The 25,440-nt window shown below is 43.5% G+C and overlaps 1 protein-coding gene across 2 annotated transcripts in view; it reads left to right on the plus strand.

Annotated features, from left to right (window-relative positions):
- The first annotated feature begins 846 nt into the window (after positions 1-846).
- Positions 847-25,440, plus strand: part of NHS (NHS actin remodeling regulator) — a 245,144-nt gene continuing 220,550 nt past the window's right edge. Inside the window, exon 1 of one of the 2 annotated variants that reach the window (XM_059839830.1) lies at positions 847-1,632. In XM_059839830.1, the coding sequence (XP_059695813.1) occupies positions 1,233-1,632 (400 nt within the window). In that variant the 5' untranslated portion in view covers positions 847-1,232. The remainder of the gene's footprint in view (positions 1,633-25,440) is intronic. The other variant, XM_059839831.1, reaches the window with a different exon arrangement.

Here is a 25,440-nt window from a genome sequence, read left to right on the forward strand (position 1 = left end):
TAAACTCTGTGAAAGCAGCTGTATCACCCCTCTGGACCTAAGCTTCTCCCAGGAGCAGGTTGCTGCATCTGCAGAACGTGGGGTATATGTATCACCCAGCTGGCAGTGATGCTCTCTGCAGCTCAGGCTATTTGACCAGAGGTAATTAAAAGCTGCCTCTATGTGGTCATGTAATGACAGACTGTACCACAACACTCAAGTGCAAGGATGACAAGTTAAGGTCAAGTGGGCAAACCAGCTGCTGTTTCCTAACTGTGGAATGCCTGCATTTGCATCTGCCTGGATCTCCTTTTACAGTACCTCTTTCAGTGGTATTTCCTACCAATCCTTTAGAGTTTGTGCTCAGATTTCATGCCTGCTTGTTAGGCACGTTCACCTTTCAGAAGTGTATGTACGCAAGCTGAGCGGTGTTGCGTCAGAAGCAGCGCTCCTTGTCTGACTGGAACCCAGCTTTCCCCGACACCTCCTCAGAAGCCGGTGCCCAAGTGCAAGCACCTGACTTCAGGGAGTGCAACAACCTCCGCGGTGCCCCAGGAGGTGACACCAGTGGGCGGGCACCACCCTCCCGCAGCAGTCGGGCCTTGCATAGTCGGGTTCCCTTCTGCCCCTCGAAACAGCTTCTCTTTCTTCTGCGCACCTGAGCAGTGCTCCCGCCGGAGAGCAGACGGGCTGGGCCGGGGCCGAGGAGGCAGAGTCCGCCCGGAGCCGCGATCCCCGCCCGACAGGGGCCGCCGGTGCCTCCGCCGCCCGCGCCCCGCACGGCGGCCGCCCCGCAGCGCCTCCCCGCGGCGGCGGCAGCTCGGCACCGCCCCGGTCCCCCCGCCCCGCCGCTCTCCCGGGCGGGAGGCTCGGCGGCTCGCTCCTCCTCGCGGCCGCGGGATTCCTGTCTCCGGGTTTTCGGGCCGCCCCTTCACACCCGCCGCCGGAGCGGGACGGCGTGAGAGGGAGCGAGCGAGCGAGGCGGCGCGGATGTGCCCCGGCTCCCGCGGCGACAGCGGCAGCGGCGGCGGCGGATGCTCGGCGGTGCGGCGGCCGCCCCGCAGCCCAGGAGCCCCGCGCAGGGAGGGAGCGAGGCGATGAGCCGCCCGCCGGCGGCCGCCCGCGATTGACGGCGGCGGGCAAGGAGCTGCGGCGGCCAGGAGGAGAAGGACGAGGGGGAGGAGGAGGAGGAGGGCAGCGATCCCCGCCAGTGCCCGCGGGAGCCCGGGAGAGCTCCAGCCGAGGGCTCGGCCATGCCGTTCGCCAAGCGGACCGTGGAGCCGCAGCGGCTGTGCCGGCGGCAGCCCGCCGCCTCCGTGCTGGAGGAGAGCTGGGGCGCGGAGCCGCCGCCGCCGCCGCGGGACCCGCCGCCGGAGGAGCCGGGAACGGCGAGCGAGGGCGCCGAGGCGGCTGGCGGCGGGGAGAGGGAGGCGGCAGCGGTGCTGATGGTGCTGGACCTCTGCTCGGTCAGCAACGTAGCCCTGTCGCGGATCCTCCGACAGCTCTCCGACGTGGCCCGGCACGCCTGCACCCTTTTCCAGGAGGTCGAGGCTGACATCCAGGGTACCCACCGCCGCGTACGGGCGCTGCACGGCCGCATCGCCGGCCTCCAGGGAGCCGTGCGCGGCCTCGACCCCAAGCAGGAGGCAGTGCGTAAGTACCACGGAATGCGGGATGGATGGAGAGCACCGCGGGATGGATGGGGCGCACCGCGGGATGGATGGAGCGCCCCGCAGCACGGGGCGCCCGGCGGGGAAAGCCATCCCCTGGCAACCTGCCGTGCAAAGTTTGGGGCCAGAGTCGGTGGGAAAGGAGCCCCGGCGTGGCAGCAGAGTGGGAAGGGAACGAGGTCGGGTCGGGTCTGCGGGCGCCGCTGGGCGCCGCGGCGATGCCGGCGGGAGGGATGATGTCAGTGGTTTGTGCCTTACGTAAGGAGCTGGCTGGCGGGGCTCTCGGGACGCATCTTCTGCAGCCAAGGGTTTGACCAGGGAGGGGGACCTGGTCTGTCAGCTGGGCGCCGGGACTGATGGAGATGATCCGCCGCACTCGGGCATATTTGGATTTTCTCCCTTTACCCACCTGTCCCCCTTCTCCGACAGATATCTTCCCCTTAAAAGTGTCTCTGAATTCCCGATCGAACGCTCTTAAGTAGAAATAATAAAACTGCTTCGTCGTTACCTAACTGTCGGGGCCATAAAATGAGGGAAGTTTGGCTGATGACTTCTTTCTGTTTAAAGAGTGGCCGTGAAGAGCGAAGAGGGGAGGGTGGAGGAGGGGGAGGAGGATAAAGATCAAGGCAATATAGAACTTGTGTTATGAGCGGTGCTTGAATCCTGTTTCTTCTCCACCCAAACTATAAAAGCAGTGAAAAGCTCTGTAGTCGTAACAGCTGCTGATTTCTGCTGAATATGGCTCGTGTTCACAGCAGTAATGATTTTGTACTCTCGCTGGTGCATACGCTTCCCAAGCACTTGTGGATACGTGGGTTTTTTTGATAGATAGGGCTGTGGGTTGGAAGTCTGGAGTAGCAGGGATTGGTATTGGTTCTGACCTTTCAGTATCTGTTTCAGGAAAAGCAGTGGCTTTAGAGGAGAATTTGGCTTAGTTTTTGCCTTTTCCTGTACCCCTCTAAATCCTGAGAAGCTCCACTAAGTACAGCAAAGTGAGTTTACACCAGGATAAGCAAGACCATGCCCTCTTCTAGGTGTTTTCCATAAATATGCCATTTAAAAAATTGTGCTTTGGATTTCCTCCCTTTGGAGCATTGTGGAATATTGTAGGAATTCTTGTAGGATCAATGAAGTTGTCCTGATTAACAGAATCAAGCTTTAGGTGTTCAATGGTATTTAAGCTGCATACTCAGCATCTGTACAGTGACAGTGACTTTGCTGGGGATGTATTAATGTGCATCAACCATAGATGAGAACAAAATGAGGGAGATTTTTTGTGGTTTCAGCATGAGTGTGTAATCAGAGCAGAGTGCTGGGCTGTGATTGGAAACTGCAGTGAGAAGGAGGCTTGGCTGGGCTAGTGAGGGAACTGTCTGAGGAAATGAAACTCCTCATATCACATTCTCATCTGTAGGTCTTTTGAGCTGAGTAAGTGTGGGTATATACTAATGTAAGTGAGAGCAGAGCTTAGCTGTTCTAATCTGTATGGCTTTTTTCTTTCTGGATTGTGCAAGTGCAGCTTGTTTGCAAATCACGGAGCAAAATCTTGATATTACAGCACAGTTATGTCATCTGCTTAATTAGAGAGTCTGGCTTTATCCCTATGATGATAAATGTTTTTAGTGTTTGGTTTTCTTTTAAATCCTTCTCTCTTTAAGAGGGGAGAAATTTTTGGTTATGATCTTCCCTGTGTTTGCCAGCTGTTCCTCCTTCTTCTTGTATACAGCACAGTGCCACTGATAGATCTGCAGATGTCCCTAGGTCTGGTCAGCCAAGGGATCTTCCACAACGCTGGGCTTTGCCCCCACCCCTCCTCCAGTAGGTGTGTGTCTTGCCTGCAGCTGTATAGCTGCTCAAGGCACACCTCCCTGTCCTCATCACTTCTCTCCATGCAGCGCTGTACCACATCTTCCCTGAAGGTGAAAGACTCGATACAATCCTGTGCCTCCTCTGGCTGCTTTTATTCCCCCTCCAGTGTTGGATCAGCAGAGCTGCATTTACACAGTGCTGCATCTGAGCATTTCAGCTGAGACCCAGAGCTGAACATCACCACTCTGTTATCTCCTCACATTCCCCCAAAATCCATACACACCCACGGCAATACTCCCTTTGGCCTGCAGACCGCTCACTGTTCCCAAGGGACAGATAAAACTGCCTGGCAGGAAGCTGCCCATCTTCCCTGGAGTGTATAATGATAGTGTGCTTTCTCTTCTCTGGGCTGACGCCTCCTCCTTCATTATTACTTTCAGCAAGACTATGCTAATGTTTGTTTTATGCATGAAGTGCCTACATAATTCACTCCTGAAAGTATTACACTCAAGTTACTACACACAGTTGTTTTTTTGAAACCAAGAGAGCAATCACAGGTGGTCACAGATCTGCCCAGGATCTAATCAGCATCACATTAAAGCATACTGACTTCTATCTCCTGTGGTGAACATGGAAATGATGGGATGGCCTCAGGACTGTCTTTTGGCTGTCCAGCCCAAATGACACATCTAAGAATAATTCAGAACTGGCTGGAGGTTTGGACTCTCAACCACAAGGAACAAGCTGGTGACAGGCATGCAGCCACCCCACCCATGGCATGACTGTAATGGCTGCGTTGAATTTATTGCATGTTATGAGTCTAGAGGGGCTGGGCTTATTGGTGCATTGACTGAGACACCCTGTACTGGGATGTTAACACCAGCACACTGCAGCCCAACCATAAGTTTTTCAAGTATTTGGTTTAAAACTACTGACCTATCTTGCCACAGTGAGACATTCTTCATATTCCAACTTCAAATGCAGGACAGTGATTTGAGAATAATGCTACTGGACACACCCCAGATACAGAGCTGTGACAATGGAAGGCCGTTTTCTCCAGGCCTCATAAGCCAGCTGTATTCTGAGACTCCCCTGTGAACGCTCAGACTGCATTAGAAAAAGGAATTTATGGGCTAGTTCCATCTCAAGAGCTATTGGAGCCAGTGGTTAGAGGGGCATTCCTTGCCCAGAATGCCATTCCTTGGCAATTGGAGAGATGATACCAAGGGGAGGAGGAGCAGGAAAGGAGTTATCTTGAAAATAGCATATAATAGTTTTGCATAATAATGTTGTATATTATACTGAAAATTATGTATCATTATATTGAAACATCTATGTTGGATTCAGGGAATATTAATGAAGAATTAAAAGTAATTAAAACTGGCATTTTTCCAGTAATGCTTATCACTACTGCTGTCATTTTCACAAGGCCTTAACATTCTCAGCTCTGTTGCTGTTGCAGTAGTGAACATTTGCAAGTATTTGTATACTCTGCTTTAAGAAAATTGTTTAAAGTCCTCTACTAAGATACTAGTAAAGGTATTTACCTATGTGTTATCTTTGATTTTGTCACTGTTCAGTGTGATTGGAAAACTTTGTTAGGTACAATAAAGGGTGGATTCTGGGTAGTTACAAGCAGGTCATCTTCAAAAACTCAAGGTCCCTCGCCTCTGCCTCCCCAGATGCTGCTTGTGCTTTCATCTTTTTTTTAAGCCTCTGGCCAGCCAGCATCTTGCAAATATGAATTCTTTCCCATTCTCTGAATATGAATATAAGAGAAACAACGGTGAGAAATGCTTTCCTGCTCAGCTCCTGAACTAACTACTTTTCTACTAACTACTACTACTAACTGCTTTTCATCATGAGCAGTTCCAGGGGTCTGCTTCTAAAGCAGAACCATGTAGGAATAACATGATTGTTGTCAGTCTGGATGCTGCTTAGAGTTTTCTTGTTGGCAGTGTGGTACTGCCCAGTTTTATTATTAGATGCTTGATTATCTTGGTAATACAGAAACACAGAAGTGCTGGACTAGTGTGTAGACTTGGGACTCAGTGCCTCCGTGGTTATTTGAAAAGATGATTTCTCAGTCTCGGGGACTAGAGATTTGGCAGTTTAAGTGGAATATTGTACTTTACAGAAACTGATGATGTAAGCCATCTTGCTTTCTGAATAATAGGCAACAACCGGGCAGCAGATTTTGAAAGCCCTAGCTAATGAGATCCTTTTTGCACCCTGGCATCCCAGAGAATTCCACACATTCCAGGCTTTTTTTCAAAAGCATCAATGTGTTACCAATAGCCAATCTTTCTAAAAGCTGTATGGTTTCCAGAAGTTGCCTGCTGTATCTTCATTTCTCCACTTTTCCATTCCTGATTTTGCTATTTGCTAACAGTCAGTGATGCAGCTGCTTTGGTGTGGGGATCTCCCGTGTTACCCTGCTCTTCAGAGGCCCTTGGATCTCTACAGTGAGCTCCTCTATAGGATTTTCTTTTTTCCTGAAGTGTCAGTATTGAGATAAAAAAGACAGCTCTGAACTGATTCTTTATAATTTTAGGCTCTGCATTAATTTATTCTGTTTGATTGAAGTTGGTTACTGAGAACAGCCTGGCAAGTTTCACTCTTGCTTTTAGTCTCTTTCCTTGTGCTTTTTAGGTGGTTTTGTTTTGATTTTGTTTGTTTTGGGGTTTTTGTTAGTGTGGGTTTTAGGCACACTGATATAATGCTTTTCTGTTTGGTTTTTTGAGCACTGCAGGGAAATGTTTAATCTCTTATAAGGTTTTAATGTATTTTCTGCCACAGTCCTACTGTTTTTACAAAACATGTATTGGAGCCAAAGCTCATCAGAAAATGCACCTCCTCCTCCTTCACTTAATGTGCTGAAGTCTCAATTGCTATTGAAATATAATCAAGAAATTGTCATGCTTCCATCTCAGATTTCAGTTGCATTGTAAGGCCATCCCAGGCTTAGGAATGGTGAGGATCCTTGCAGAGTTCTTCAGAGAGCTACATAAGACCTTAAGAATAGATGCATCTTGAAAGAAAAAAAGCATCCATGTTGGGAAGATAAGTGTTGCACTTTATCTCAGCTTCTCGAGAGCCTTGAGATTGAAAGTGCAATTTTCATGGTATGGATTTTCTGTGGTACTGAGGTTCATCTGTAGATCTCCATGGGTTGGATACACTTACACAAAAATATCTCAGATACTGCTGGAGACAAAACAGAAGAGTTTCCTAGCTTCCTTTCACTTTGTATTATTGTCCTTTATAGTTAGTGAGCCTAAGTGTGAGGGTAGTTACACTTTTAGAGGTGCACACTAATGTAACCTGGGGGACATGAAGCAAGAGGATGTATTCAGGGCTCCTTTTGTACACTGAAATTATATTAGTTGTCAAGTCTTTGTTGGGTGCAGAATAAAACCTCCAAAGAAAAGCAGCTGTACACTGGATGTAGTAATCCATCACGTTCAGCTGTGTTTCCTTTACCTGCCTGAATGGAATGACACAAGCTCTTCACTTGTTGTTTTGGAAGAGGAGAAAGGCTTTTGGCTTCACTTGCCAGGTTTGGTTTCTTGGTGTTGTGCTGGTCACTGTGTGCTCATTTGTGTTACAGAACTCACCTCTCTGGTACACTTGCCTGTAGTTTGCCTGTGAATGTAAATAACCCAAGCTGTGGGTATGGGAATGTTGGAGAATTTCCTCAGTGCATGGTTTCTTCTAAATGCAGAGGATTGATGGCACATTAGTGGAGTGGAAAGGAGAGGGAGGCCAAAGCATGGGCTTTCCTTCTTACCTTTACTGCTGTCAGAACAACAAAGGGACAGAGGAAGAAAAACCTGCTTGCTTAAGGATCCCATCCCCCCTTTACCTTAACATTACTAGAGCACCATTAGCTAGAGCACTGTCATTTAGCAGAAAAATGCCTTATCTTTGTTTACCACATGGTGATAGAATACCTTTAACACAGGAACACAACCATTCAGAGGCTTTGCTTGAGGTATTTTTTCTCATGCATTTAGTATCTGATAGAAAGTAATGGAATGGAATTTGTCAGGTGGCTTTGGCAGGGATGAAACTTTTTGAAAGCTGGGGTTGTCACTTTCAGTCCTGTTAGCTTGTGGAATGCAGACTCTGGTCACTTTTCAGATAAAAGCATAGTGTACAATCCTTTGTCCTGCCAAGGCCAGTGAGGTGCTCGGTGGAAAGGCTCTGAGAGCTCAGTGCTCAGGTAGACTCAGTAGACTTCATCTGGCAGAGCCTGGTGACAGATGAAGAGCAGAAAGCAGTGGTTTTCCTCCAAAGCCATTCCCTGTTATACAGGTGTAAATCTTCTAGAGTTTTGCTGAATATAATTTCCTTGATCTTCCACTGGTGTAGCTCAGAAAGCCTTTGTACTATAGCTCCTTGCTTGTTATTCCACAAATAGTACTTAAACTAATGTACCAGGTTTGAATGTTTGGGGATTTTGTTGCTAGATGGAGAGCCTTCCAGTCAAAAAAACACATCAAAAAACATTCAATGCTTGATTTCCACCTCTCTGCAGCTACACACCTGTGTAACATCATAGTAGTTATTGCAGCTTCTTTCTGGCTCATGCTCAAGAACTGAGCATAAGTCTCCTGTGGGTTTATTAGAAATTCTGCTGGAAATGTTTTAGCTCCTTTAAAACCAATAAGGTCTCTTTACACAGGAGCAAAACTACAGAGAAAATAGAACCAGATTGGTAAGAGACATGAACTTACTGTGGATCTAATGGTTTAACAGAAATTCTTCCTACAGCCCCTTTTAAAACTCCGTGCTTCTATTTAAAAGCCTTAATAGCATAATGTTTGTGTTCATACAGAAACATAAGATGAATGTTCCAGTGAAATTAATGGAGTCATTCCTACTTTTGGTTAGTTTCCCTGCTCATACAGGGGAGATATGGTGATTAAGAAATAAACGAACTCCGGTAACATGCTGAGGGCGTGGGGAGGTCATTCACCTGTTGATTCAGATGCATAAGAGACGTTAGTTTTCCTTTTTGAAAGATGAAGGGCCTGGAGTGTTTCCAAAAAACTCTTGCACAGTTCTCAAATGTCCTTGGACTGAGGGAAGGACTTGTGGGAAGGACTTGCAGGAAGGAAATATAAATACCAAATTTCAGGGTGCCACTCAGCTGCTGTTCTGAATCAGCAGAATCAGGTTTTGTTGGCATTTCTTACATAGGTTTAGCTGTTCTGAGGATTGGATTAGGCTGATCTGGCAGAGATGTGCAAAGGCGCAGAAAAAGTATGGGAGCAGTCCTTACTGATCCCTGCCATGAGCCAGTCCCAACCTCTTCTTCTCCATTCAGACAAAAGCAGACTTCTGAAGTGTTTCTGTTTAAAGGCAGCAACTGGCTCTTCCTCTCTCCAAACTGGACAGCAAAAGAGATAGGGTGCAGGGGAGCGACAGCTGTTTAAAAAAGCCCCTGATCTGACACATTTCCTTCACACATGTACCTAAATCAAGCAGATACGCCTAGGGAACTCTTAATAGCAATGTTATGATCTCCAAAGTGGGGGAAAAAATAGGGCCAGCTGATGTGAGTAATACATGTGTGTGTTTGAAATGCATTGTTGCAGGGTTGCGTGGTCGCCAGAGTCAGAGGGCTGGGATTTCTCAGAAGCTGCTCTTTCCAATCGCTTGGCATCTCCATGTAATCAGAGGCTGACATCAGACCCTCGATTGGAGCTACTTGAGCTATTAGGCTGTGAAGAGCAGAAACTCTCTGTGTTACCCAGTGTGTATGAGGGGGGAAGGTTTTTTTCACTTCCTTTGATGTATTAGCATCAAGAGAGGGAGTCTTCGCTTCATTCCTAATTGCTTCTCGTCTTTGAATTTATATACCAATATGTAAGTAACTGCAAAGGGAGATAGCAGAATTTATAAAAAGTTCAAAAAGGCAGGGCTTAAAGCATGATTAAAATAAAAGATAGCATAGTGTGTATGCTGTTTTTAGCTGAAATATCTCCCTAGAATACTTTCCATTTACATTCTCATTATATCTAACTCCTTCTAATGCACTGCTTAGTTTAACAACTGGCATGTTTTTAGGGTAGATTTTATAGTAGATATACACCCACTGTGTTCTTAACTTGAGACTTTAAATTGCAGTATCTGTATTGGACAATCTTTTCTTATACCTTCTTGGCTGAAGGCAGGAAAAAAGCAATACTGATAGGAAACTAATTAAGCCTGTAGTCTTATTATACCAGGAGCTGTGTGCTTGAAATGCTGCTCAATTCAATGAGTGCTGCGTGGCAGTGCCATGTTAAGTCCCAGCAAAGATTGACATTTTTTTAATAAGATCACTGTAATTCTTACAAAGCCACCATGGTTTTCTCTTTCTTTTCAGCTGCCAAGGCAGTTGGACTTTGAACTACAGCCACTCAGACCAAATCCCTGAGAAAGTTTGGTGGAGATGCCTTGCAAGTGTGTGCATGTGATTAAGGGCAATGAGCATGTGTTTGTGCTTTAAAAATGCACAGACTCTTCAGGCCTCTGCAGCTTTTCCCCCTGCCTTTTCAAAGTGTTTTTTGTTATCTTGATAATGTTTGAACAGACTTTTAAGTTGACCTGGACAGGGGGTGAGCTGGGGTGGAAAAGGTACTAATGCTTCTTGAAGATGTGTGTATCAGTGGCTACAGAACTGGGTCATTCTTAGGAGTAGACTATGTAAGGTGCACTAAAAAATTCCAGTGTGTCCAGAGGCTTTGGATTGCTTTGAAGGCAAAACTGGACTCTCTGTGCTTGCTCAATTTTGCTTCTGTTTTTTTTTTTTTTTTTTTTTTTTTTCACTTCCAAAAAGGCATTGCCAAGCACTTTTCTCTTCAGAAGCCTATAACTGTCCATGATTGCAGATATCAGATCTTCTGGATGATGAAACTCAAGATAGGCAGCAGTAACTCACTGTGATGCTCAGAGGCAAACTTTTTTAAGATGGTATACATGTTTCACTACATCCACTACTTAGTGATCTAGTGATCTGTGATAAGGGGTGATTTAATTTTAAGTGAAACAAGAGGTTAATTATGATTTAATACTTACCATGTAAATCAGAGTTGGTCCAAATAATGGATACTACCCAGTTCCTTTTTTTTTTGCCTGTAAAGTTTATTTACTTGCAGAAAAAGAGGGTCTGTTCTTGTCATAGGCATGGTCTTTTCTTTGGTGAAGTGGTTTTTGGTTAATGTTGTATACAGGAGGAGAGTCAGGAGATGTATCATAATTAATTTCTAAAAAAAGAAAACATATATCATGGATTGACCACTGACTTTCCTATGCCCAGCCTTAACCCTGGAACCACATTGCTCTGCACAGCCCAGATTTTTAATGCAAGCTTTTTTTCCTTTTTTGTATTTTTTGAGGGGATGACTTTCTCATACTTATCCAAACCAGCTTCTGACTGGTTCTTCTGCTTCAGGCTGTACTAAACTCAGCTCCTCTGGTCCTCCTCTACTCCAGCAGTTAAAATCATCACAGAGGCTCCTATCTCAGCACACTGAGGAGATCTCATCTCCCCTCCTGTGTTGACTATTCCTTGCAACAAGTATTGCTGCAGGAACCTGAGGTCTTGGTCTCTGCAGAAAATTGCCTGAAGCCTTGCACACGGTTAGCATACCAAAGACCAATTTTCCCCATAAATTGGATTATCCTGGCAGCACTGTTTTAGCCTTGATTCTTATCCAAAACAAGTATTAAGGAATAGCACATTCTGTGTGTTTAGCAGGGAAGGAGGTGGGTGTGCCTGGGTATCTCACACCAGCCATTCAGGAATTTTATATTTGTTACTCAGCTACAATTTCAACTACATTGCCACAATGTAGAAATAATAAAAGAGGCTGTCAGGTAAAGGAGAGGACAGATTATTCCTACTGCATTTGGAGGAAGGTCTTGTTCTTTATTAGAAACTAGAAAATCCACTGGGGAAGGAATCACATGTAAATGTTCCAATCTAATAAAAAAAAGTGCTCCGGTTGTAGCTCACATTTACTTCATGTGAAAGCCAGTCTTTGCATGACATAAAAGCTGGAGAAAACCAGGTTTAATTAGTTCTACTGTTTGCAAAACTGGTTGTTTGTATTCCTCTTTCCCCTCCAGAATTGCTGATTATTTCTTTTCAATTTCAATATTGTTTTTTTGGAACTTATGCCTTGAATGACTTTCATTTTGTGCCATCCTATCCTTTACTCCTCTTCTCATGGTGGTTTCACAGGGGCTATACTTTTACTTCTGTCTTAATAGCACAGACACCACCCCCTCACTCCCTTCATGGTGTGAATGAACAGTATTAATTTTTACAACTGTGGTTTATTCTCCATTGATTATCTTTAATGTGGTGCTGTCTTGTTCAGTTAATAAACTACCTGCTAAGATGTAATTATCCCCCTCCCCCAAACATAACCTGCTTTTAATAGATGTTGTAAATGCACTCATTGTGTCTGGCACATTGAAAACACCAGTTTAAGTTCCTGTACTTTCAAATTGCACTGTAGATGAAGTGTATTTTGTGGCAATCATTACTCTGCTAATATTCTAAAATAAGTATCACTACTTCATTACTTCAGTAGTATTTTTAGGCCTCTGTTAAAGCTGCCACAGGCTTGATATAGCCTTGGTGCCAAGACAGAGGTTGGATAAGCTGTGCTCTGGATAAAACCCTCCTAAGGGAGACCAGAAGGCTCACCTGAAGATTTATCATTAATTATAGATCTCTGATAGCTGATGTGAATCAGTGTCCAGACTGAAGTAAGACCTAGGGTATTTACCCATATTGTGCTGTAAATATTTTTAGGGACCTCTGTCAATACACACGAAATTTAGAGCATGATTCTCTCTCAGATACAACAATAAAATCATGTGCCTACGGGTACATATGAAAATGAGCACCTGTATTGGAGAAGTGCTGTGTCTGTAAATGAGTGAATGGGTTACAGCTACATTCAGCAGCTATAATGTGACTATTCATTTATGAAATTGTCCAAGTGGAACTTAACACAAATTATTAGTGTAGATTAAAGGTATGTTTAATTTATCTGCTTGTTCCTAAGAACCCAGTAGAATGGCAATTAGTTCAAGAAAATAAGAGGGAACAGCAAAATATCATAGCTCAGGCTGATTATTTCCTTTACGAGTCTTGTTTGGCTTTAGATCTGTCTTGATAAGCACCATCTTGGACTGTGAGACTAACAGGTTAAAATAAGTAAGTGTGCCCATTTTTGTGCAGACCTTATTGAAATAGGTTTTCCTCAATGAGGAAGATAAACAAGAAGAGATTCTTCCTCAAAATTCTGTGTGTCACTAGGGGAGGAACAACTTTGTGTACACACACACATGCACACATGCACATATATATACATACATACAGAGAGAAATATGTATCTAGATAATGGAAGAAGATCAGTGGAAAGATTGGACAAGATCATATTGGTCACTGAGATTAGAAAAGCTTGATAAATGGCAGAAGAAATTTACAGCCACATTAGCAGCAAACTGGTCAAATGAGAGAAAATATTTAGTACTCCACCTCCATCATTACATAGGTAAAAATTGAAGGTAATTGATGTATCTTGTTTTTTATTTTTCTTTGAATTTGTATCTTCATCCAAAAGCATCTCATGGTTGAGTTCACTTCCTTCCCATTCCCTCCTTCTCTCAATGGAAGGTAACTTTGGACTCAGAGATTGTGATGTTACTGATGGAAACTCTTCTACTGCATGTAATGGGTGATCAGAAGTGAGATACATCTTGCTTAGGGATGTGGGAATTCTGCTGTTTGGTACTTGCATCCTTGCAAGAGTAAAGACTTTGCTTTTGAACAAACTACCCCTGCTATATTACAGAAAAGGTTGAAAATTAAAATTAAAATGTAGAAAAGCCAAGTTAGCGAAATAAAATCTTCCTGGAAAATAGATGGGTAAGTGAAAGGTAAAGTGATGCAAGTCTAGGTCATAGGTTGGACTTGATGATCTCAAAAGGTCTTTTCCAACCTAGTTCATTCTGTGGTTCTGTGATACAGTGTTATTTGCAGATGCACTAAAGGAATATGTTGTATTTGTTTTCACAAAGAAGTGTTCTCCTATGCATTTGGTCCCTTTTGAGACAGTCCAGCCTTGGGCTTGTTAAATATGTCTCTACAGAAGCTGGCACATACTGACCTTGTTTGCTGCAGTCTGCTTTTCTGTAGCTTCTTGATTCTAGTGGCGTGAGCCAGATGGACAGAGCCCTAGAGCTGAAGGTTGGATAGCATAATTAAGTGATCTAGTATTGAAGGCTGGAGCTGACTGAGGCAAACTTTGGCTGATACTACAATATTTCTTTGTCCAAGTTACATCTCCAGTGTCAAAGTAATTCCTGTTTTTCCTTTCAGATCATATTCCTTGGATATGAGGATGATGAATTATATACCAATATAATTTTCATTGACATAATACAGAGTTCTTTCTACTACTTTGTGCCCTGATAGCACTATAGGAACATTTTACAAATTTGTAGAGCTTGTGGAAGCTCACCTGAATTTTCCTTTCATATCTGTACAGCCTTTTTTCTGCTGTGTTTTGGAGTCATGGTGGTCAGTTGTAAGTATCATGTGAATTCTGCTCCCTGGAAGCCCCATGTCAGTGTGGTCCTGGCCAAGCACATTGTGGGCACTGGAATGTGGTTTGTGATGAAACACAGCAAACAGCTTTTAGGTGGACTTTGCTGCTATCAGTCAGTGGTTGGTAGGTGTATAGAGCAGACTCCAACCCATCCAGGTGCTGAGCTCCTCCTGAGTGAGCTGAGAATGTTTAGTTTTGCAGGCTGGAACTGAGAAGGAGGACCAGCGGCTAAAATTCTGCTGCCTAGGGGACCTGGATTCATCCACCAACTTTTCATGACACCTTAGGGGGAGGTTGTTAGTGCTATTCAGATCACCAAGTTTTAGCACTCTAAACTTTGGCCCATCCATCCTGTTCAAAGGTGAGCCTATCTTTCATTCTTGAGTAAAGGAAGTTTCTAGTTCAGACGAGTCCCTTAGGTTTTGTGAATGTCACAGTGTAAAGTGGGTACTGCCACAGGCTTTTTGTCACTCTGTTCTCGGGTCTGTGGCAGAGTGACAGCACATCCTTCCTCTCAGAGGAGTTATCACACAAGCAGTGAGAGCAAGCTGGGTTGTGGGGTGATAGATCCATGACACACAGACCTGGTTTGTAAATGACAGGCAATCTGCAAGGCTGAGACCCTTCCACATCAGGAGTGCTTCATGGGCAAATGCTTTCAGGTGCCATATGAAGGCAGTACCCCTAGGTGGGATTCTCCAGCCTTACTTTTCAGCAAGCAGGATTCCTTGTAGGCTGGAACTGAGGAGATCTTCAGGCCTTACTCTGTGAGGACTAGCCTGAGGTTGGGCTGAGTTTGCAAGTGCCAGTCTTTCTTTTGAGGTCTGGCTCGTAGAGAAGATTGAGCTTTTTTACATCACAGACAGCTTGTCCTGGTTAATTACAGTCATGTAAAGATGAGGTTTTACCCTGGGACTTGGTTTAATTAAAAAACAGTCCTGGGAAGTTTATTAATCTACATTCTATCTGGGTGCCAAGTTCTAACGCTGGTTTTCTTCAGGTGCTCTCCCGGCTTCAGTCAAAAAGGGCCACCTGAACCTGACATCTGCACTAATGGAAGGGGAGGGAGGACAGACTGTCATTCTCTGTCCAGCCAGGTTTGAGCCTGGCAGCTCATTTTTCACAGTTTGGGCTTGTGTCTGGGCTTTGGGGAAAGGTTTTTGCAGGTAGTAGTGTCAGAGGAAAAGCTGCACTGCAGAACTTAATGCTTGCCCTGTGTAGTGGAAAAATCATGATCATACATGAAATGAGGACTTAGAGGAACTTTGTGTGGGTGGTCTTTCTGCTCCCCTTCCTCTCCCTTCCTGCTCACGTATGCTGAAGCCTGTCATCTATTTAACTTGAGCTTTTCTAATAATCCTAGATAATATACAACAAAAACAATAACAAGGTGCCTGGATATACAATCCCTCTGAACTGTAGAAGCCACAAGATCTCTTAGACATTCTTTTTGTTAGTACTGGCTTGTGATAGACCTAGCACTCCATGATGCCCATCTGTTAGCAGCATGTTTAAATGTGATTAATGTGAAAGTTGCAAGAATTGCAATAGCTTTTGCTACTCTACAAGAGAATCTGTCACTGTTAATCTCTTGCAGTATTAAAAGCTTAATATAGTAAATCTAATGTTATGGAAAGCTGTAGCTTTGCTTTTGTTACCATCACCTTAGTGTATTATTAAACTACTATTAGCTTTTCCTCTGTAGTTTGCAAGCATAGAGGGAGTGTAGATATCATGCACATGCAGAAGAATATTTAAATGATCATTTAAGTATGAAGTCTCTCAAGAAAGAGATGGTCCAGCATAAAAAGGCTTTGGACAACATTGGGTTTGATTGTCATTTCTCAGGGAATGTAGGCAAGCAGGATGTATTAGAAGAAATAGAAAATGAATTAGAAGAAATAGAAAATGCTGGTGGAGACTGGGAAGGTCACAAGCAGTGTCCTGATTTGGTTGTTCTTTGCTGTGCCTTGGTAGACATGGTTTACCCACCCATGGCAGTAGACCTACATCATTAGTAATTTAATCAGAACCGTTGCATCTTTAACAGAGATGATAGGCAGGATAAGAAGTAATGTGTCACAGGCAGGGACAGTCTCCTGGAGCAGGCTGACACTTCAGGAAGCAAATAGGGGAGGACCCAGGGAAGGAAAATTAACTTGTTTCATATAGCTGCTTGTGTTGGAAAGCATCAAAGAAACCATAATGAGTCAGTATCTTTCTCTTTCTTTAAAGGAAATTTCAGAAGAGTGATTCAATTAAATAGTAGTTTACTCAAGATCTGCAGGTGGCTTGTAAAGTGTAATCATATGCCCCTTACCTTTTAAACCCAGATCTACAGCTTTGTTCATTTTAGTGGAGGTGGAGATCTCCATTCTTCTATTTACAGTGGCAGTTTGGTAGAGGAGAGGGCTTGTTATAAAACTTCTTGGTTTATGGCATGATTACAAGGTGCTTTTGTTTCCAGCAGGGACAGCAATAGTGTCAAGACATTTCAAAACTGCTTGCAATCTTCTCGTAAGATCATTGAGCACTGTAGGACAAATTGAGACCTGCCTTTGAGTCAAACACCCCCTCACTCCATCATGCACAGCATCTTCACAGCTGGCAAGCAGCTTGTCCACTTCCACTCATTGCAAAAAGTCAAAATCAGATCAGATAGAATAGTGCTGTCCAAGGGCTAGTTACAGAATATATATGGTTGCAGAAATCGGACTGGACTCTGCAGGATTTTCTGGTTCTTCCATGCACACCTCTATAATCCAGTCTTTGAAGCATTTAAGAGCTTGAGGTGCCATGATTAAAAGCTTCAAGGACCATGCTTTTTCATTTACCCTCTAAAAGGATGGGCATCAAGTCCGCTGCTCTGAGCCATTAGGAAGACTTGCAGGGAAGATTGCTTGTCAGTCAGACTGAGTGCAGCAAAGGGGCTTTCTCCCTTGTTGCACATAGTTGAAGTGAAACTGTTAAATTTAGTCCCTCTTGTGGGGCTGTTGTGGCACCCTGCACCTGGCTATTGCTGCTGCTCTTTGTCCTGTGAATTGAAGAGTGATGCCCAGTATCCTCCATCCATTCTTGACAGGAGAGTCATGTGCCAAAGGCTTCAAGTGGTGGGCTGAGGTGAAGGTCATGCAGTATGTTATCAAATTAGGAGACTGCTTTTCTCTGCCCCCTCGAGGCCCTCAGCTCTTTGGCAGTCAGTATTAGCTCACACTGTGAGAAATTCCAAGAACTTCTAGGATGGTATTCCAAAGCCTTGCAAAGCTGTGCGCGATAGTGTAAAATCTGTTTACACGAGTCCTCATGGATCAGTTCCTTCTTGTACTCATGGTTGCAGGCATATCCCTGGAAAAGGGCATTTTTTTCATGGCTTGAAAGAGTCTTGGAGACAGGGAGTTAGGGGAAGGAGGATTCAGCTGTGCCTTAAATGCCTTGCTGTGCCTTATGCTTTTAGTTCACATCTTAGCTTGTTATAATGCGGAGGAAAGAGGATTCAGTAAGCAACTGTTTGTCTTCAGTGAATGCCTGTTCAGGCAAGGCAAGTGTGTTTCAGCTACTAGTTAGTAGTGCTGATATACCAGAATTGGCAAGCACAGAACACTCCTGCTACTGGATCTGCCCCAGTTGCTTGATGTGCAGCGATGAATGGATGAACATTCACCAATGCTGTAGCACAAACAAATAAGTTAATAAAAAGCAGCTGATTGTGTCATTGTAAGATGTAGAAACTGCAAAGTAGCACTGAGATTTTTTAAAAACAGATGTTCTTATCTGGAAACTCCTAGAAACATTGAGTGGTTAGGTTTTTTGAGGGGGGAAAAACCACAACAGGATCGACACAAAATAAACTCTCTACCTTGTCTTTAAATGATTTAATGGTGAATAATTTTATAACAGTTTTTCTCTTGAAGTCTTATCCCAGGTCTGAGTTTGATAGTGAATTTAGCCTTGGATTATCTCAGAGATAATTGGAGCTGCACTGGCATTCTCCAGTGAGAGAATTAACTCACGAGGAAAAGCTTTTTTAAGGGGACGCACTGGAAGGAAAACACTCTGCGAAAACTGGAATTATACAAACCAGCTGTCTGGCCTCATATGAAATGATTCTGGCCTTTTGTACCTTCGCGTAAGTGGTATTTAACCCTTGCCACCGTTACCACGTACTGCTGGGACAGACGAGCTCCTCAGCGGCGGGCGGGGCGGGAGCGAAGCGCGGGCGGCGGCGGCTGTGCGAGGCCAGGCCGCGGGGCTGCGGCGGCCCGGCCCTCGGTTCATTATCCGGGCACACAGAGCTTCCCGCCCTCAGGAGTCACTTCGGGGTAGTTCTGCTCTCCCTCCCTCTCCCCGGGAACTCAGTCAAAAGGCCAGCGTACGGAGCAGTCACAGCAAGCTGGATCGTTTCCATTTACGTTTCTCTGCCCTCTGGAGGCAAAAGTTGTCCCCATGATTATGGCGTGAGGTGTGTGAGGGTGCCCCTTCTGCCCCGTGCTCCCCGGGCGCTGATGTGGTGCAGGATTCACTCCTCTGCCCGTTTCCCTAGGGAGAACATGGTTTTCTTTTCACCTGTGGAAAGGAGCCCAGACCACTGATCCTGGATGTACACACTCATTTTTAACTGCTTCCACAGCTTAAGGAGCACTCTGTAGCTATGGCCAGTGGCTGGAGACTTATATTAATGTCCACTTTTTATCAGCTGATAGGAAGAGTGGAGTGGTGTCCGTGCACATCCTCTTCAGTAGGGAAAGCACCTGAGGATGACAGCCAGTTTGGGTGGTTCTAGTGAGCCTTGCTGCTGCTGGAGAAGAAATGAAGTGCTTCCGTGGGGTGTTCCAGGGCCATGGAAACAGCACATGGCAGTGTTGGTGTTTTGCTGTAACAGTGGGCAGAGCAGCACAGGCTCCCTCCCATCCCAGGCATGGCCTGCTGCAGGCTGAGGTAGCATGGAGAGAGGGCTCAGGGGAGGAAAAGAATATTCTTTCTTCCTTGAACCTAATGGCAATCCTCAAGTACTCAGAAAAAATAGTTTGATCAGAAAATCATGGCTGGTACCAGATGGTCCAAGCAAAGTGTAAGAAGTACTGTAGTAAAAAGTAGTAACAACTGCCCACGTATGAAACTTTATCATAGAGAAGGAAGGCTTGGCTTTGACAGGTCCTTTGGAGCATGAGCTTCTTATGTGTTGTTTGTTCACTCTGTTGTCATTGCACATGCTACTATTAACTGAGCTGGGTGTGTGGTTTTTTTTTGGTTTTTTTTTTTTGTTTTTGTTTTTGTTTTTTTTTAATTTCTTCCTAAATTCTTGGCCTTAGTGATGAAACATGGCCAGCAGCTTTGCTGGTTACCTGTGTATTGCCTGGGAACTCTCTTGAATTAATTTAATTTCTCTGAATACCCACTTGTTCTTGCATTACAAAGCTGGATAATTAAAGAATCCCGGAATTCTCTCTCTGTACTATTCATTCCTTTGTGTACCTCTTTCTTGTGCCCTTATATCTAAATTAAATACATTAGACCTCTCCAGTGTCTTTCCATCTGTAGATCTTTTCATGCCACTAATTATTTTTATAAGCTGCTTCTAGAGCTCTTTAATTTCTCAGTATCATTCACAACTCAAAAGAGGCTGCAGACAGCAGTATCCTTATGAGTGTGTTCAGGGAGCTCCTTTCTCCTCAGTTTCTCCCTCCATCCTCCCCGTTTTTCCAGGCTCAGTGCTGTAGGCTTCCCTCACTAAACCCAATGACTTCAGCCATTGTAAGTGAAAAATACAGAATCCTTCATTTATGTGTATTAATCTGATAAGTAAAGCTACAGGCCTAAGCATCTTGGTGAGCTGCCATATCATTTGCTAATCATTAACACAGTTGAAAGACTTTTTCTTTATTAAAAAAACAAAGTATAGTCTTTAAAGAGCAGTATTTTGCAAGAAGAGAAAGCTGTGTTTGTTTTGAAAGGAAGATTTATTGGGATGATATAATCCGACCTGTGCTATCTCCTCACCTGTTTTTCCTCAGGGAGACCATCAATCTTTATTAACATTTCTAAATCAAAAGATAGAAATGATAGACAAATTCCAGAATGGGATGAAAATGCTAACACGAGCTGAAAGAGAAATCCTTTCCTTTTAATACCTGCTGAAATTTAATTCAAAGAGGATCTAGTTCACTGTAGATGTGTGTAATCTCAGAGCAGTTTTGTGGCTTCAGTCCTTTGTAACACAAGATCCGACAGAAAGAGCAGTGGTGCTTGGGTCCCACCTGGAAGGATTTATCATCTGAACTCTTAATGCTGGGCTTGCTTTTTATTTTTCCATCTAATCTTTTTGCACTTACATGCTTCACATGAAACAACTCTGAGTGGGTCCTGGACTTGGCTGGGTCCAGCTTCTCACCAGCTTTACCATTTCCTTCCTTGAGCTGCCTCTAGCACAGCTAATGCTTTCCTTATCCTTTGGGCTGTCCCTGCCTCTGGCTTTTGCAGTGCTGGCTCCACCACTGCATTAATATACATAGCCAGATGTTGCCAGTTCTGTCTGATGATGGGTGTTGTGCTGCACTCTCAAAACTAGCACAGGTTTGACAGAACTTAATTTTTTAGTCCTCTCCTTGGTGCCATGCCTGCATCTGACTTGTGCAAATGCATTCAAAGAAAAATGAGGCTTTCTAAGTGCTTAGAGGATGAAGGTTTTAGAGAGAAATTGTCCCTTAACTAGCATTGGAGGGACATTTGCTGAAGAAGCAGCAGTTAAGCTTGTACTGTTGAAGTTCACTCTCATTTCAGGAGAACACTTCAGTACAAGTCACACACAGATGTTCAGTAACTCATCTGGGGCTACCTGTGGTCTCTTCCCTCTGAACATAATCTATGACACCTTGCCTATGCATGCAGAAAAAAAATTTGCTCCATGAATTAGGAAGAATATTAGACAGAAAAGACAGAAAAGGTTGTTTTCAGTGGACCATGCACTGGTGCCTCGTTCAGATAGAAAAGTGGTAAATCAGGCTGAAAAAAAGATTGTTTTCAAAATTGTCCTTCTATTTACTTTCTTCACTCCCCAGCAAGGGAAAGCATGCAGCTTGTCTGACTGTAGTCTTTTGACACAGTCTGAGCATGGCAACCTTATCTATAAAGTCTAACCTCCACAGATACATACATGCAGGTTAAATATTTATTCATCCACATATTTAAACTGTAATATCCTAAATTATTAGATTTATTCACACATTTAAACTTTGTTTACAACGTTCTTTGTGGCTATTTGTAGTTTATTGTATAGGGAAAGAAAGGGGAAAACCCAGGCTTTTTCTTATTTACAGATAAAGGGTACTATGCTGTGATTCCATTGACTGGTTTTCTTTCTTGACTCACTAACCACAAATTAATCCACAGCTCTTCAGCACAGAACTACACTGGGTGAGAGTTAGAACTGGGCTATATTGAAGAATCAGAGCAGTTTCTGATTTGTTTTGCCTTTATGATCTAGTGCGGTGTATTGCCTGTGTTAAAACTAAACAGAATTAACTTTGTAACCTCTAGTGTACAGCATCAATTTCTTTTTCAAATAAGCTTTGAATAACAAGAGATAGTTACTGTTGACATTTGGTCAACAAATTTTTTTTTTCATACCTAATAAATAGAAATGTCTGATAGTACTCACTTTTTAATACAGAAACTAAAGAATGACTGCTCCTAAGGGAAATAAGACACTCTTTGGGAGTCCTGGAACAGCCAACCTATGTGAGACAGTGCAGCACATCCTGGATTTATGCTGTGTAGCAGAACTTTTGGCAGAGAAGAACTGCCATATATAAATGAAGTTGATGGACCTGGGTCACATCTTTCCAATGGAAGTAATTGTTGCTGGGTGGTTTTAGAGTAATCTCCTCCAGGATAGTCAGGGAGGTAATTGCTTCCCTGGCTGGCTCTTCCAAACATATCTGTGCATTCATGGTCGTGCGGAAGATAATGTTTGGGAGCAAACGAGACAGACATAGTCCTATGGTTTAGGCTTGATGTACTTAATTTGCCATATCTCTCTGGAAAAAATCTTAGCCCTAATTACTGGTTTCTCTGTGAAAGCGTGTAAGAAATCAGCTGGTTTTAGCAATAGAAATTTTGTCTCAGAGACGTTCACAATGTTCACTAATGCCGAATTCTGGACCAACACCAGGAGATAGGGTTTTGTTTGTTTGTGGGGTTTTTTGTTTGTTTGTTTGCTTGTTTTTCTCTGAAGAGTTGTAAAATATTCATATTCTTTGTGTGTGAACATTAATCACAGGGTGGCGAGTGAGGGAGGCTTCTTCGTGGGTCAGGCTTTGCTGCTGTGGCTTTTCTTGCCTGTGCAAAACCACTGTGAAATTGGAGGAATTTCTGCTGACAGTTTGAGAGGTTCTAAGGTGAGCAGTGGGATGAAGCACAGTGATTGGGACTAACGCTTTGGAAGGGCATGACCTTCAGTGCATATGGATGGACCACAGTGAACACACTGAGTGGATATATAAAATGTCTCTGAGGAAAGAAGCTACTTTAAATTTAGTGTTCAAATGCAAGTAAGAGAGAGAGAATGATACTCAAATAGACACAGGAGTCTCAGAAAGGACAGGTGCCTTGTTTTAAACAGACACTACTTACAGTTTAATTAGATTCCCCTGTTAGTCCCTAGGTCTGAAGGGAAATGGAAGAGGTATTCAAAATTCCAAAGGATATGATTAGAAATTGAACTAGTCTGAGCAGGTAACAAAATCTGCTTTTTTCTCTTTGTCTCTCTCAGGAGTGCTGTGACTGGTGGGGGGAAAATTTGCTTCTTGTGATTGGGTGACCTGATTTTGTCTCCCACTTGCACAACACAGCCTCTTGTAAGAAAATGACTGGTCTTAAATTCATACATAATTGCACAGCAGGGAGACTGGGTTTAAAAATGTAGATTTCTCTGTGTTAGGGAGCAGAAATCTGTTTTGAACCCTTGAACTTCCTTTGTTGTTTAAATGGCCACCTACAGAACCCCTCTGCAGAGAGCCAGTGAAACACAGTAGCTTCTTTTATATGGAACAGTATCTTCCCCCACCCCTCTCCTTCTCCCCTCCTTTCTGATGTGAATGTAATACTCTATCCTTGTAACAAAGGACACTAATTATGGAACTTAGAGCCTATGTATGTCTAGGCTATACAGTAGCAGTAAATGAGGGTATATTCTGCTAATCAGTGGTACTGAGCTTGGGAACAGTGTTATCTTTCTTTTCTTGAGAAAATGAGCTATGTGCTTTTTTTTACATGTTTTCTTATAGAACAGGAGCTCAGTTAGTAGGTACAAGCCTCCTCCTATCTGTATCAAAGGGGCTAATGTTTGTATCTTTGTCCTCAGATCTTCAAAATCATGTTCTTCTGCTACAATTTGGCAACTTAAGAAAGCATCAAATATACACACCTTACTGTTGCTGTCCCATATAATTAAGTGCTATAAAGGTAAATTCATGTTGTGAATATGATTTTATAGAGCTTGTACTGTATCATACTTGCCAAAGCCTTAATGTAAAGGGCAATGGTTGACAAACATGCTGTGACTAACTCATATGAGTATCAGCAAGAAAATTTAGACAGTGTGGGATACTTTGTTTCATATAAATGGCTTCCTAAACATGCAGCTTTACAATTTTGTATCTTTCATGTCAAGAACAAACCAAAGAAACTAACAAATTTGCTCAAACAAATCATCTTAACTGTAAGTGTGTAGAAAAACAAATTTTGTAGAATGGATGATTTGAAAAAAAAAAAGGCTTTAGTCCTTGTAGACCTGGGTTAGCATACACCTATGCTGCAAAATACATTCTTTTACTTCACTTCAGCTAAGGCAAAATAAAGAAAAATACCACATTGGGAGTATTGACTCTTTCACAGTTATGTTCTTGTCCCTGTGTTGATGTAGAATTGGATAAAATGGTGTTCGAGTCCTGCTGGGGATCTTCTTAAATGTGACCTGTCCTTTGAAACATTATGGGAGATACTGCAGGGAGAAAGTGTCTGTGTCTTGGCATGGAGGCAGAAGTGATGTTAGTGATGTTATCATGGCAACTGCTGTGGTATGCAGCTAGGAATGGATTGTCTAGAGCCTGAATGGCCTAAACTGCTTCATGAGATCTCACGTCCCATAGCAGAATCCCCACAAACTAGCTGTTACCAGGGCATGTGGATTTCTTATTCTGATGACAGGAGACACGTGGGAGGGCCTCTCAGGAGGAGGTAATTGCCCTCAAAGGGTTAACTTTACTTGGAAGATTGTTAGGCTGCATGCAGCAATGATGGGGCAGGGAGGATAATTTCTGCAAATTTTCATAGGGGAGGGAGGCTGCTGGCTGGTTTTGGAATATGGTTACAAATGTGGGGAGTGTGGCTGCATCCTTGTGCAGGCCTAAAGTCAGGCTAGGGTTGTTTGTTTTCTTTTGCAAGCAGAGACACAGTTTTATGCTCAAAACACTGAAGCATTAATTCAGATTGCTTTGCAGGAAAAAAAAAAGTGTGTAATTGTGCTCCTTGCCTCATCTCTGTGGAAATTAGTTTGATTGTTTTCAAACCCTTTGTCACTGCATGACATGAGGAAATTATGGATGGCCTAGGAGTAGATTGTGGCCTCTGGAAGATGGGAGTGAGTCAAACAGTGAAGCTGAGAGTACCCTGTAAGTTCTTCATGGCCTTTAAGTGCAAGCTGTGCATGAGAGAAATGCATGGTACTGAGCACACTGTGCTGAGTGTGCAAATGAAGCTAAGGCATTTTGTTCTTATCTTGTTACGACTTTATTCCTGAATGCAATTAACAGCTATTTTATAAATCTTGTTCATTTTGTACATAAGCTGTACTGTTCCAGAGATGCTGTTAGTACCTGTTTGGAAAAACACTGATGGAAGAGGACCTTGTAACATGGTAGATGAACAGTTGCTCTTGGTTCAAGGCTTACTGACACTCTGGACAGTGTTGAGTGGGATTTTATTGACCATCTTGGACTGCCAAAAACTAGAGTCATATGCTTATTAGAGCATTATTTCTCTGTGTTTAAAAAAAAGGCCAAGTTACTGGCTAGTCTGGTTGTAAACATTAGTATTTTGACCTCTAGGGTTTTACACCTGTAAGGGAGAATGAAGAGCACTAAATTACCATTTATTAAACAACCCACAGAACCCAGGTACTTCTGAGTAGATGTTATTTATGCAGACTCTGTTTTAGGAGCCAATGGCATTTGACTACTGATGTGTGAATACTTGAACTTGGCAATAATGGACAGAGATTGGCATAGGAGCTCCCTTATAAGGTTATTCTACTTGGAACTGATCTAAGAATCTTAAAATAAATCCAAAACACAAATAAATGGTGGTTG

The sequence above is a fragment of the Haemorhous mexicanus genome, chromosome 2, assembly GCF_027477595.1.
Source record: "Haemorhous mexicanus isolate bHaeMex1 chromosome 2, bHaeMex1.pri, whole genome shotgun sequence".
NCBI classification, from domain to species: domain Eukaryota; kingdom Metazoa; phylum Chordata; class Aves; order Passeriformes; family Fringillidae; genus Haemorhous; species Haemorhous mexicanus.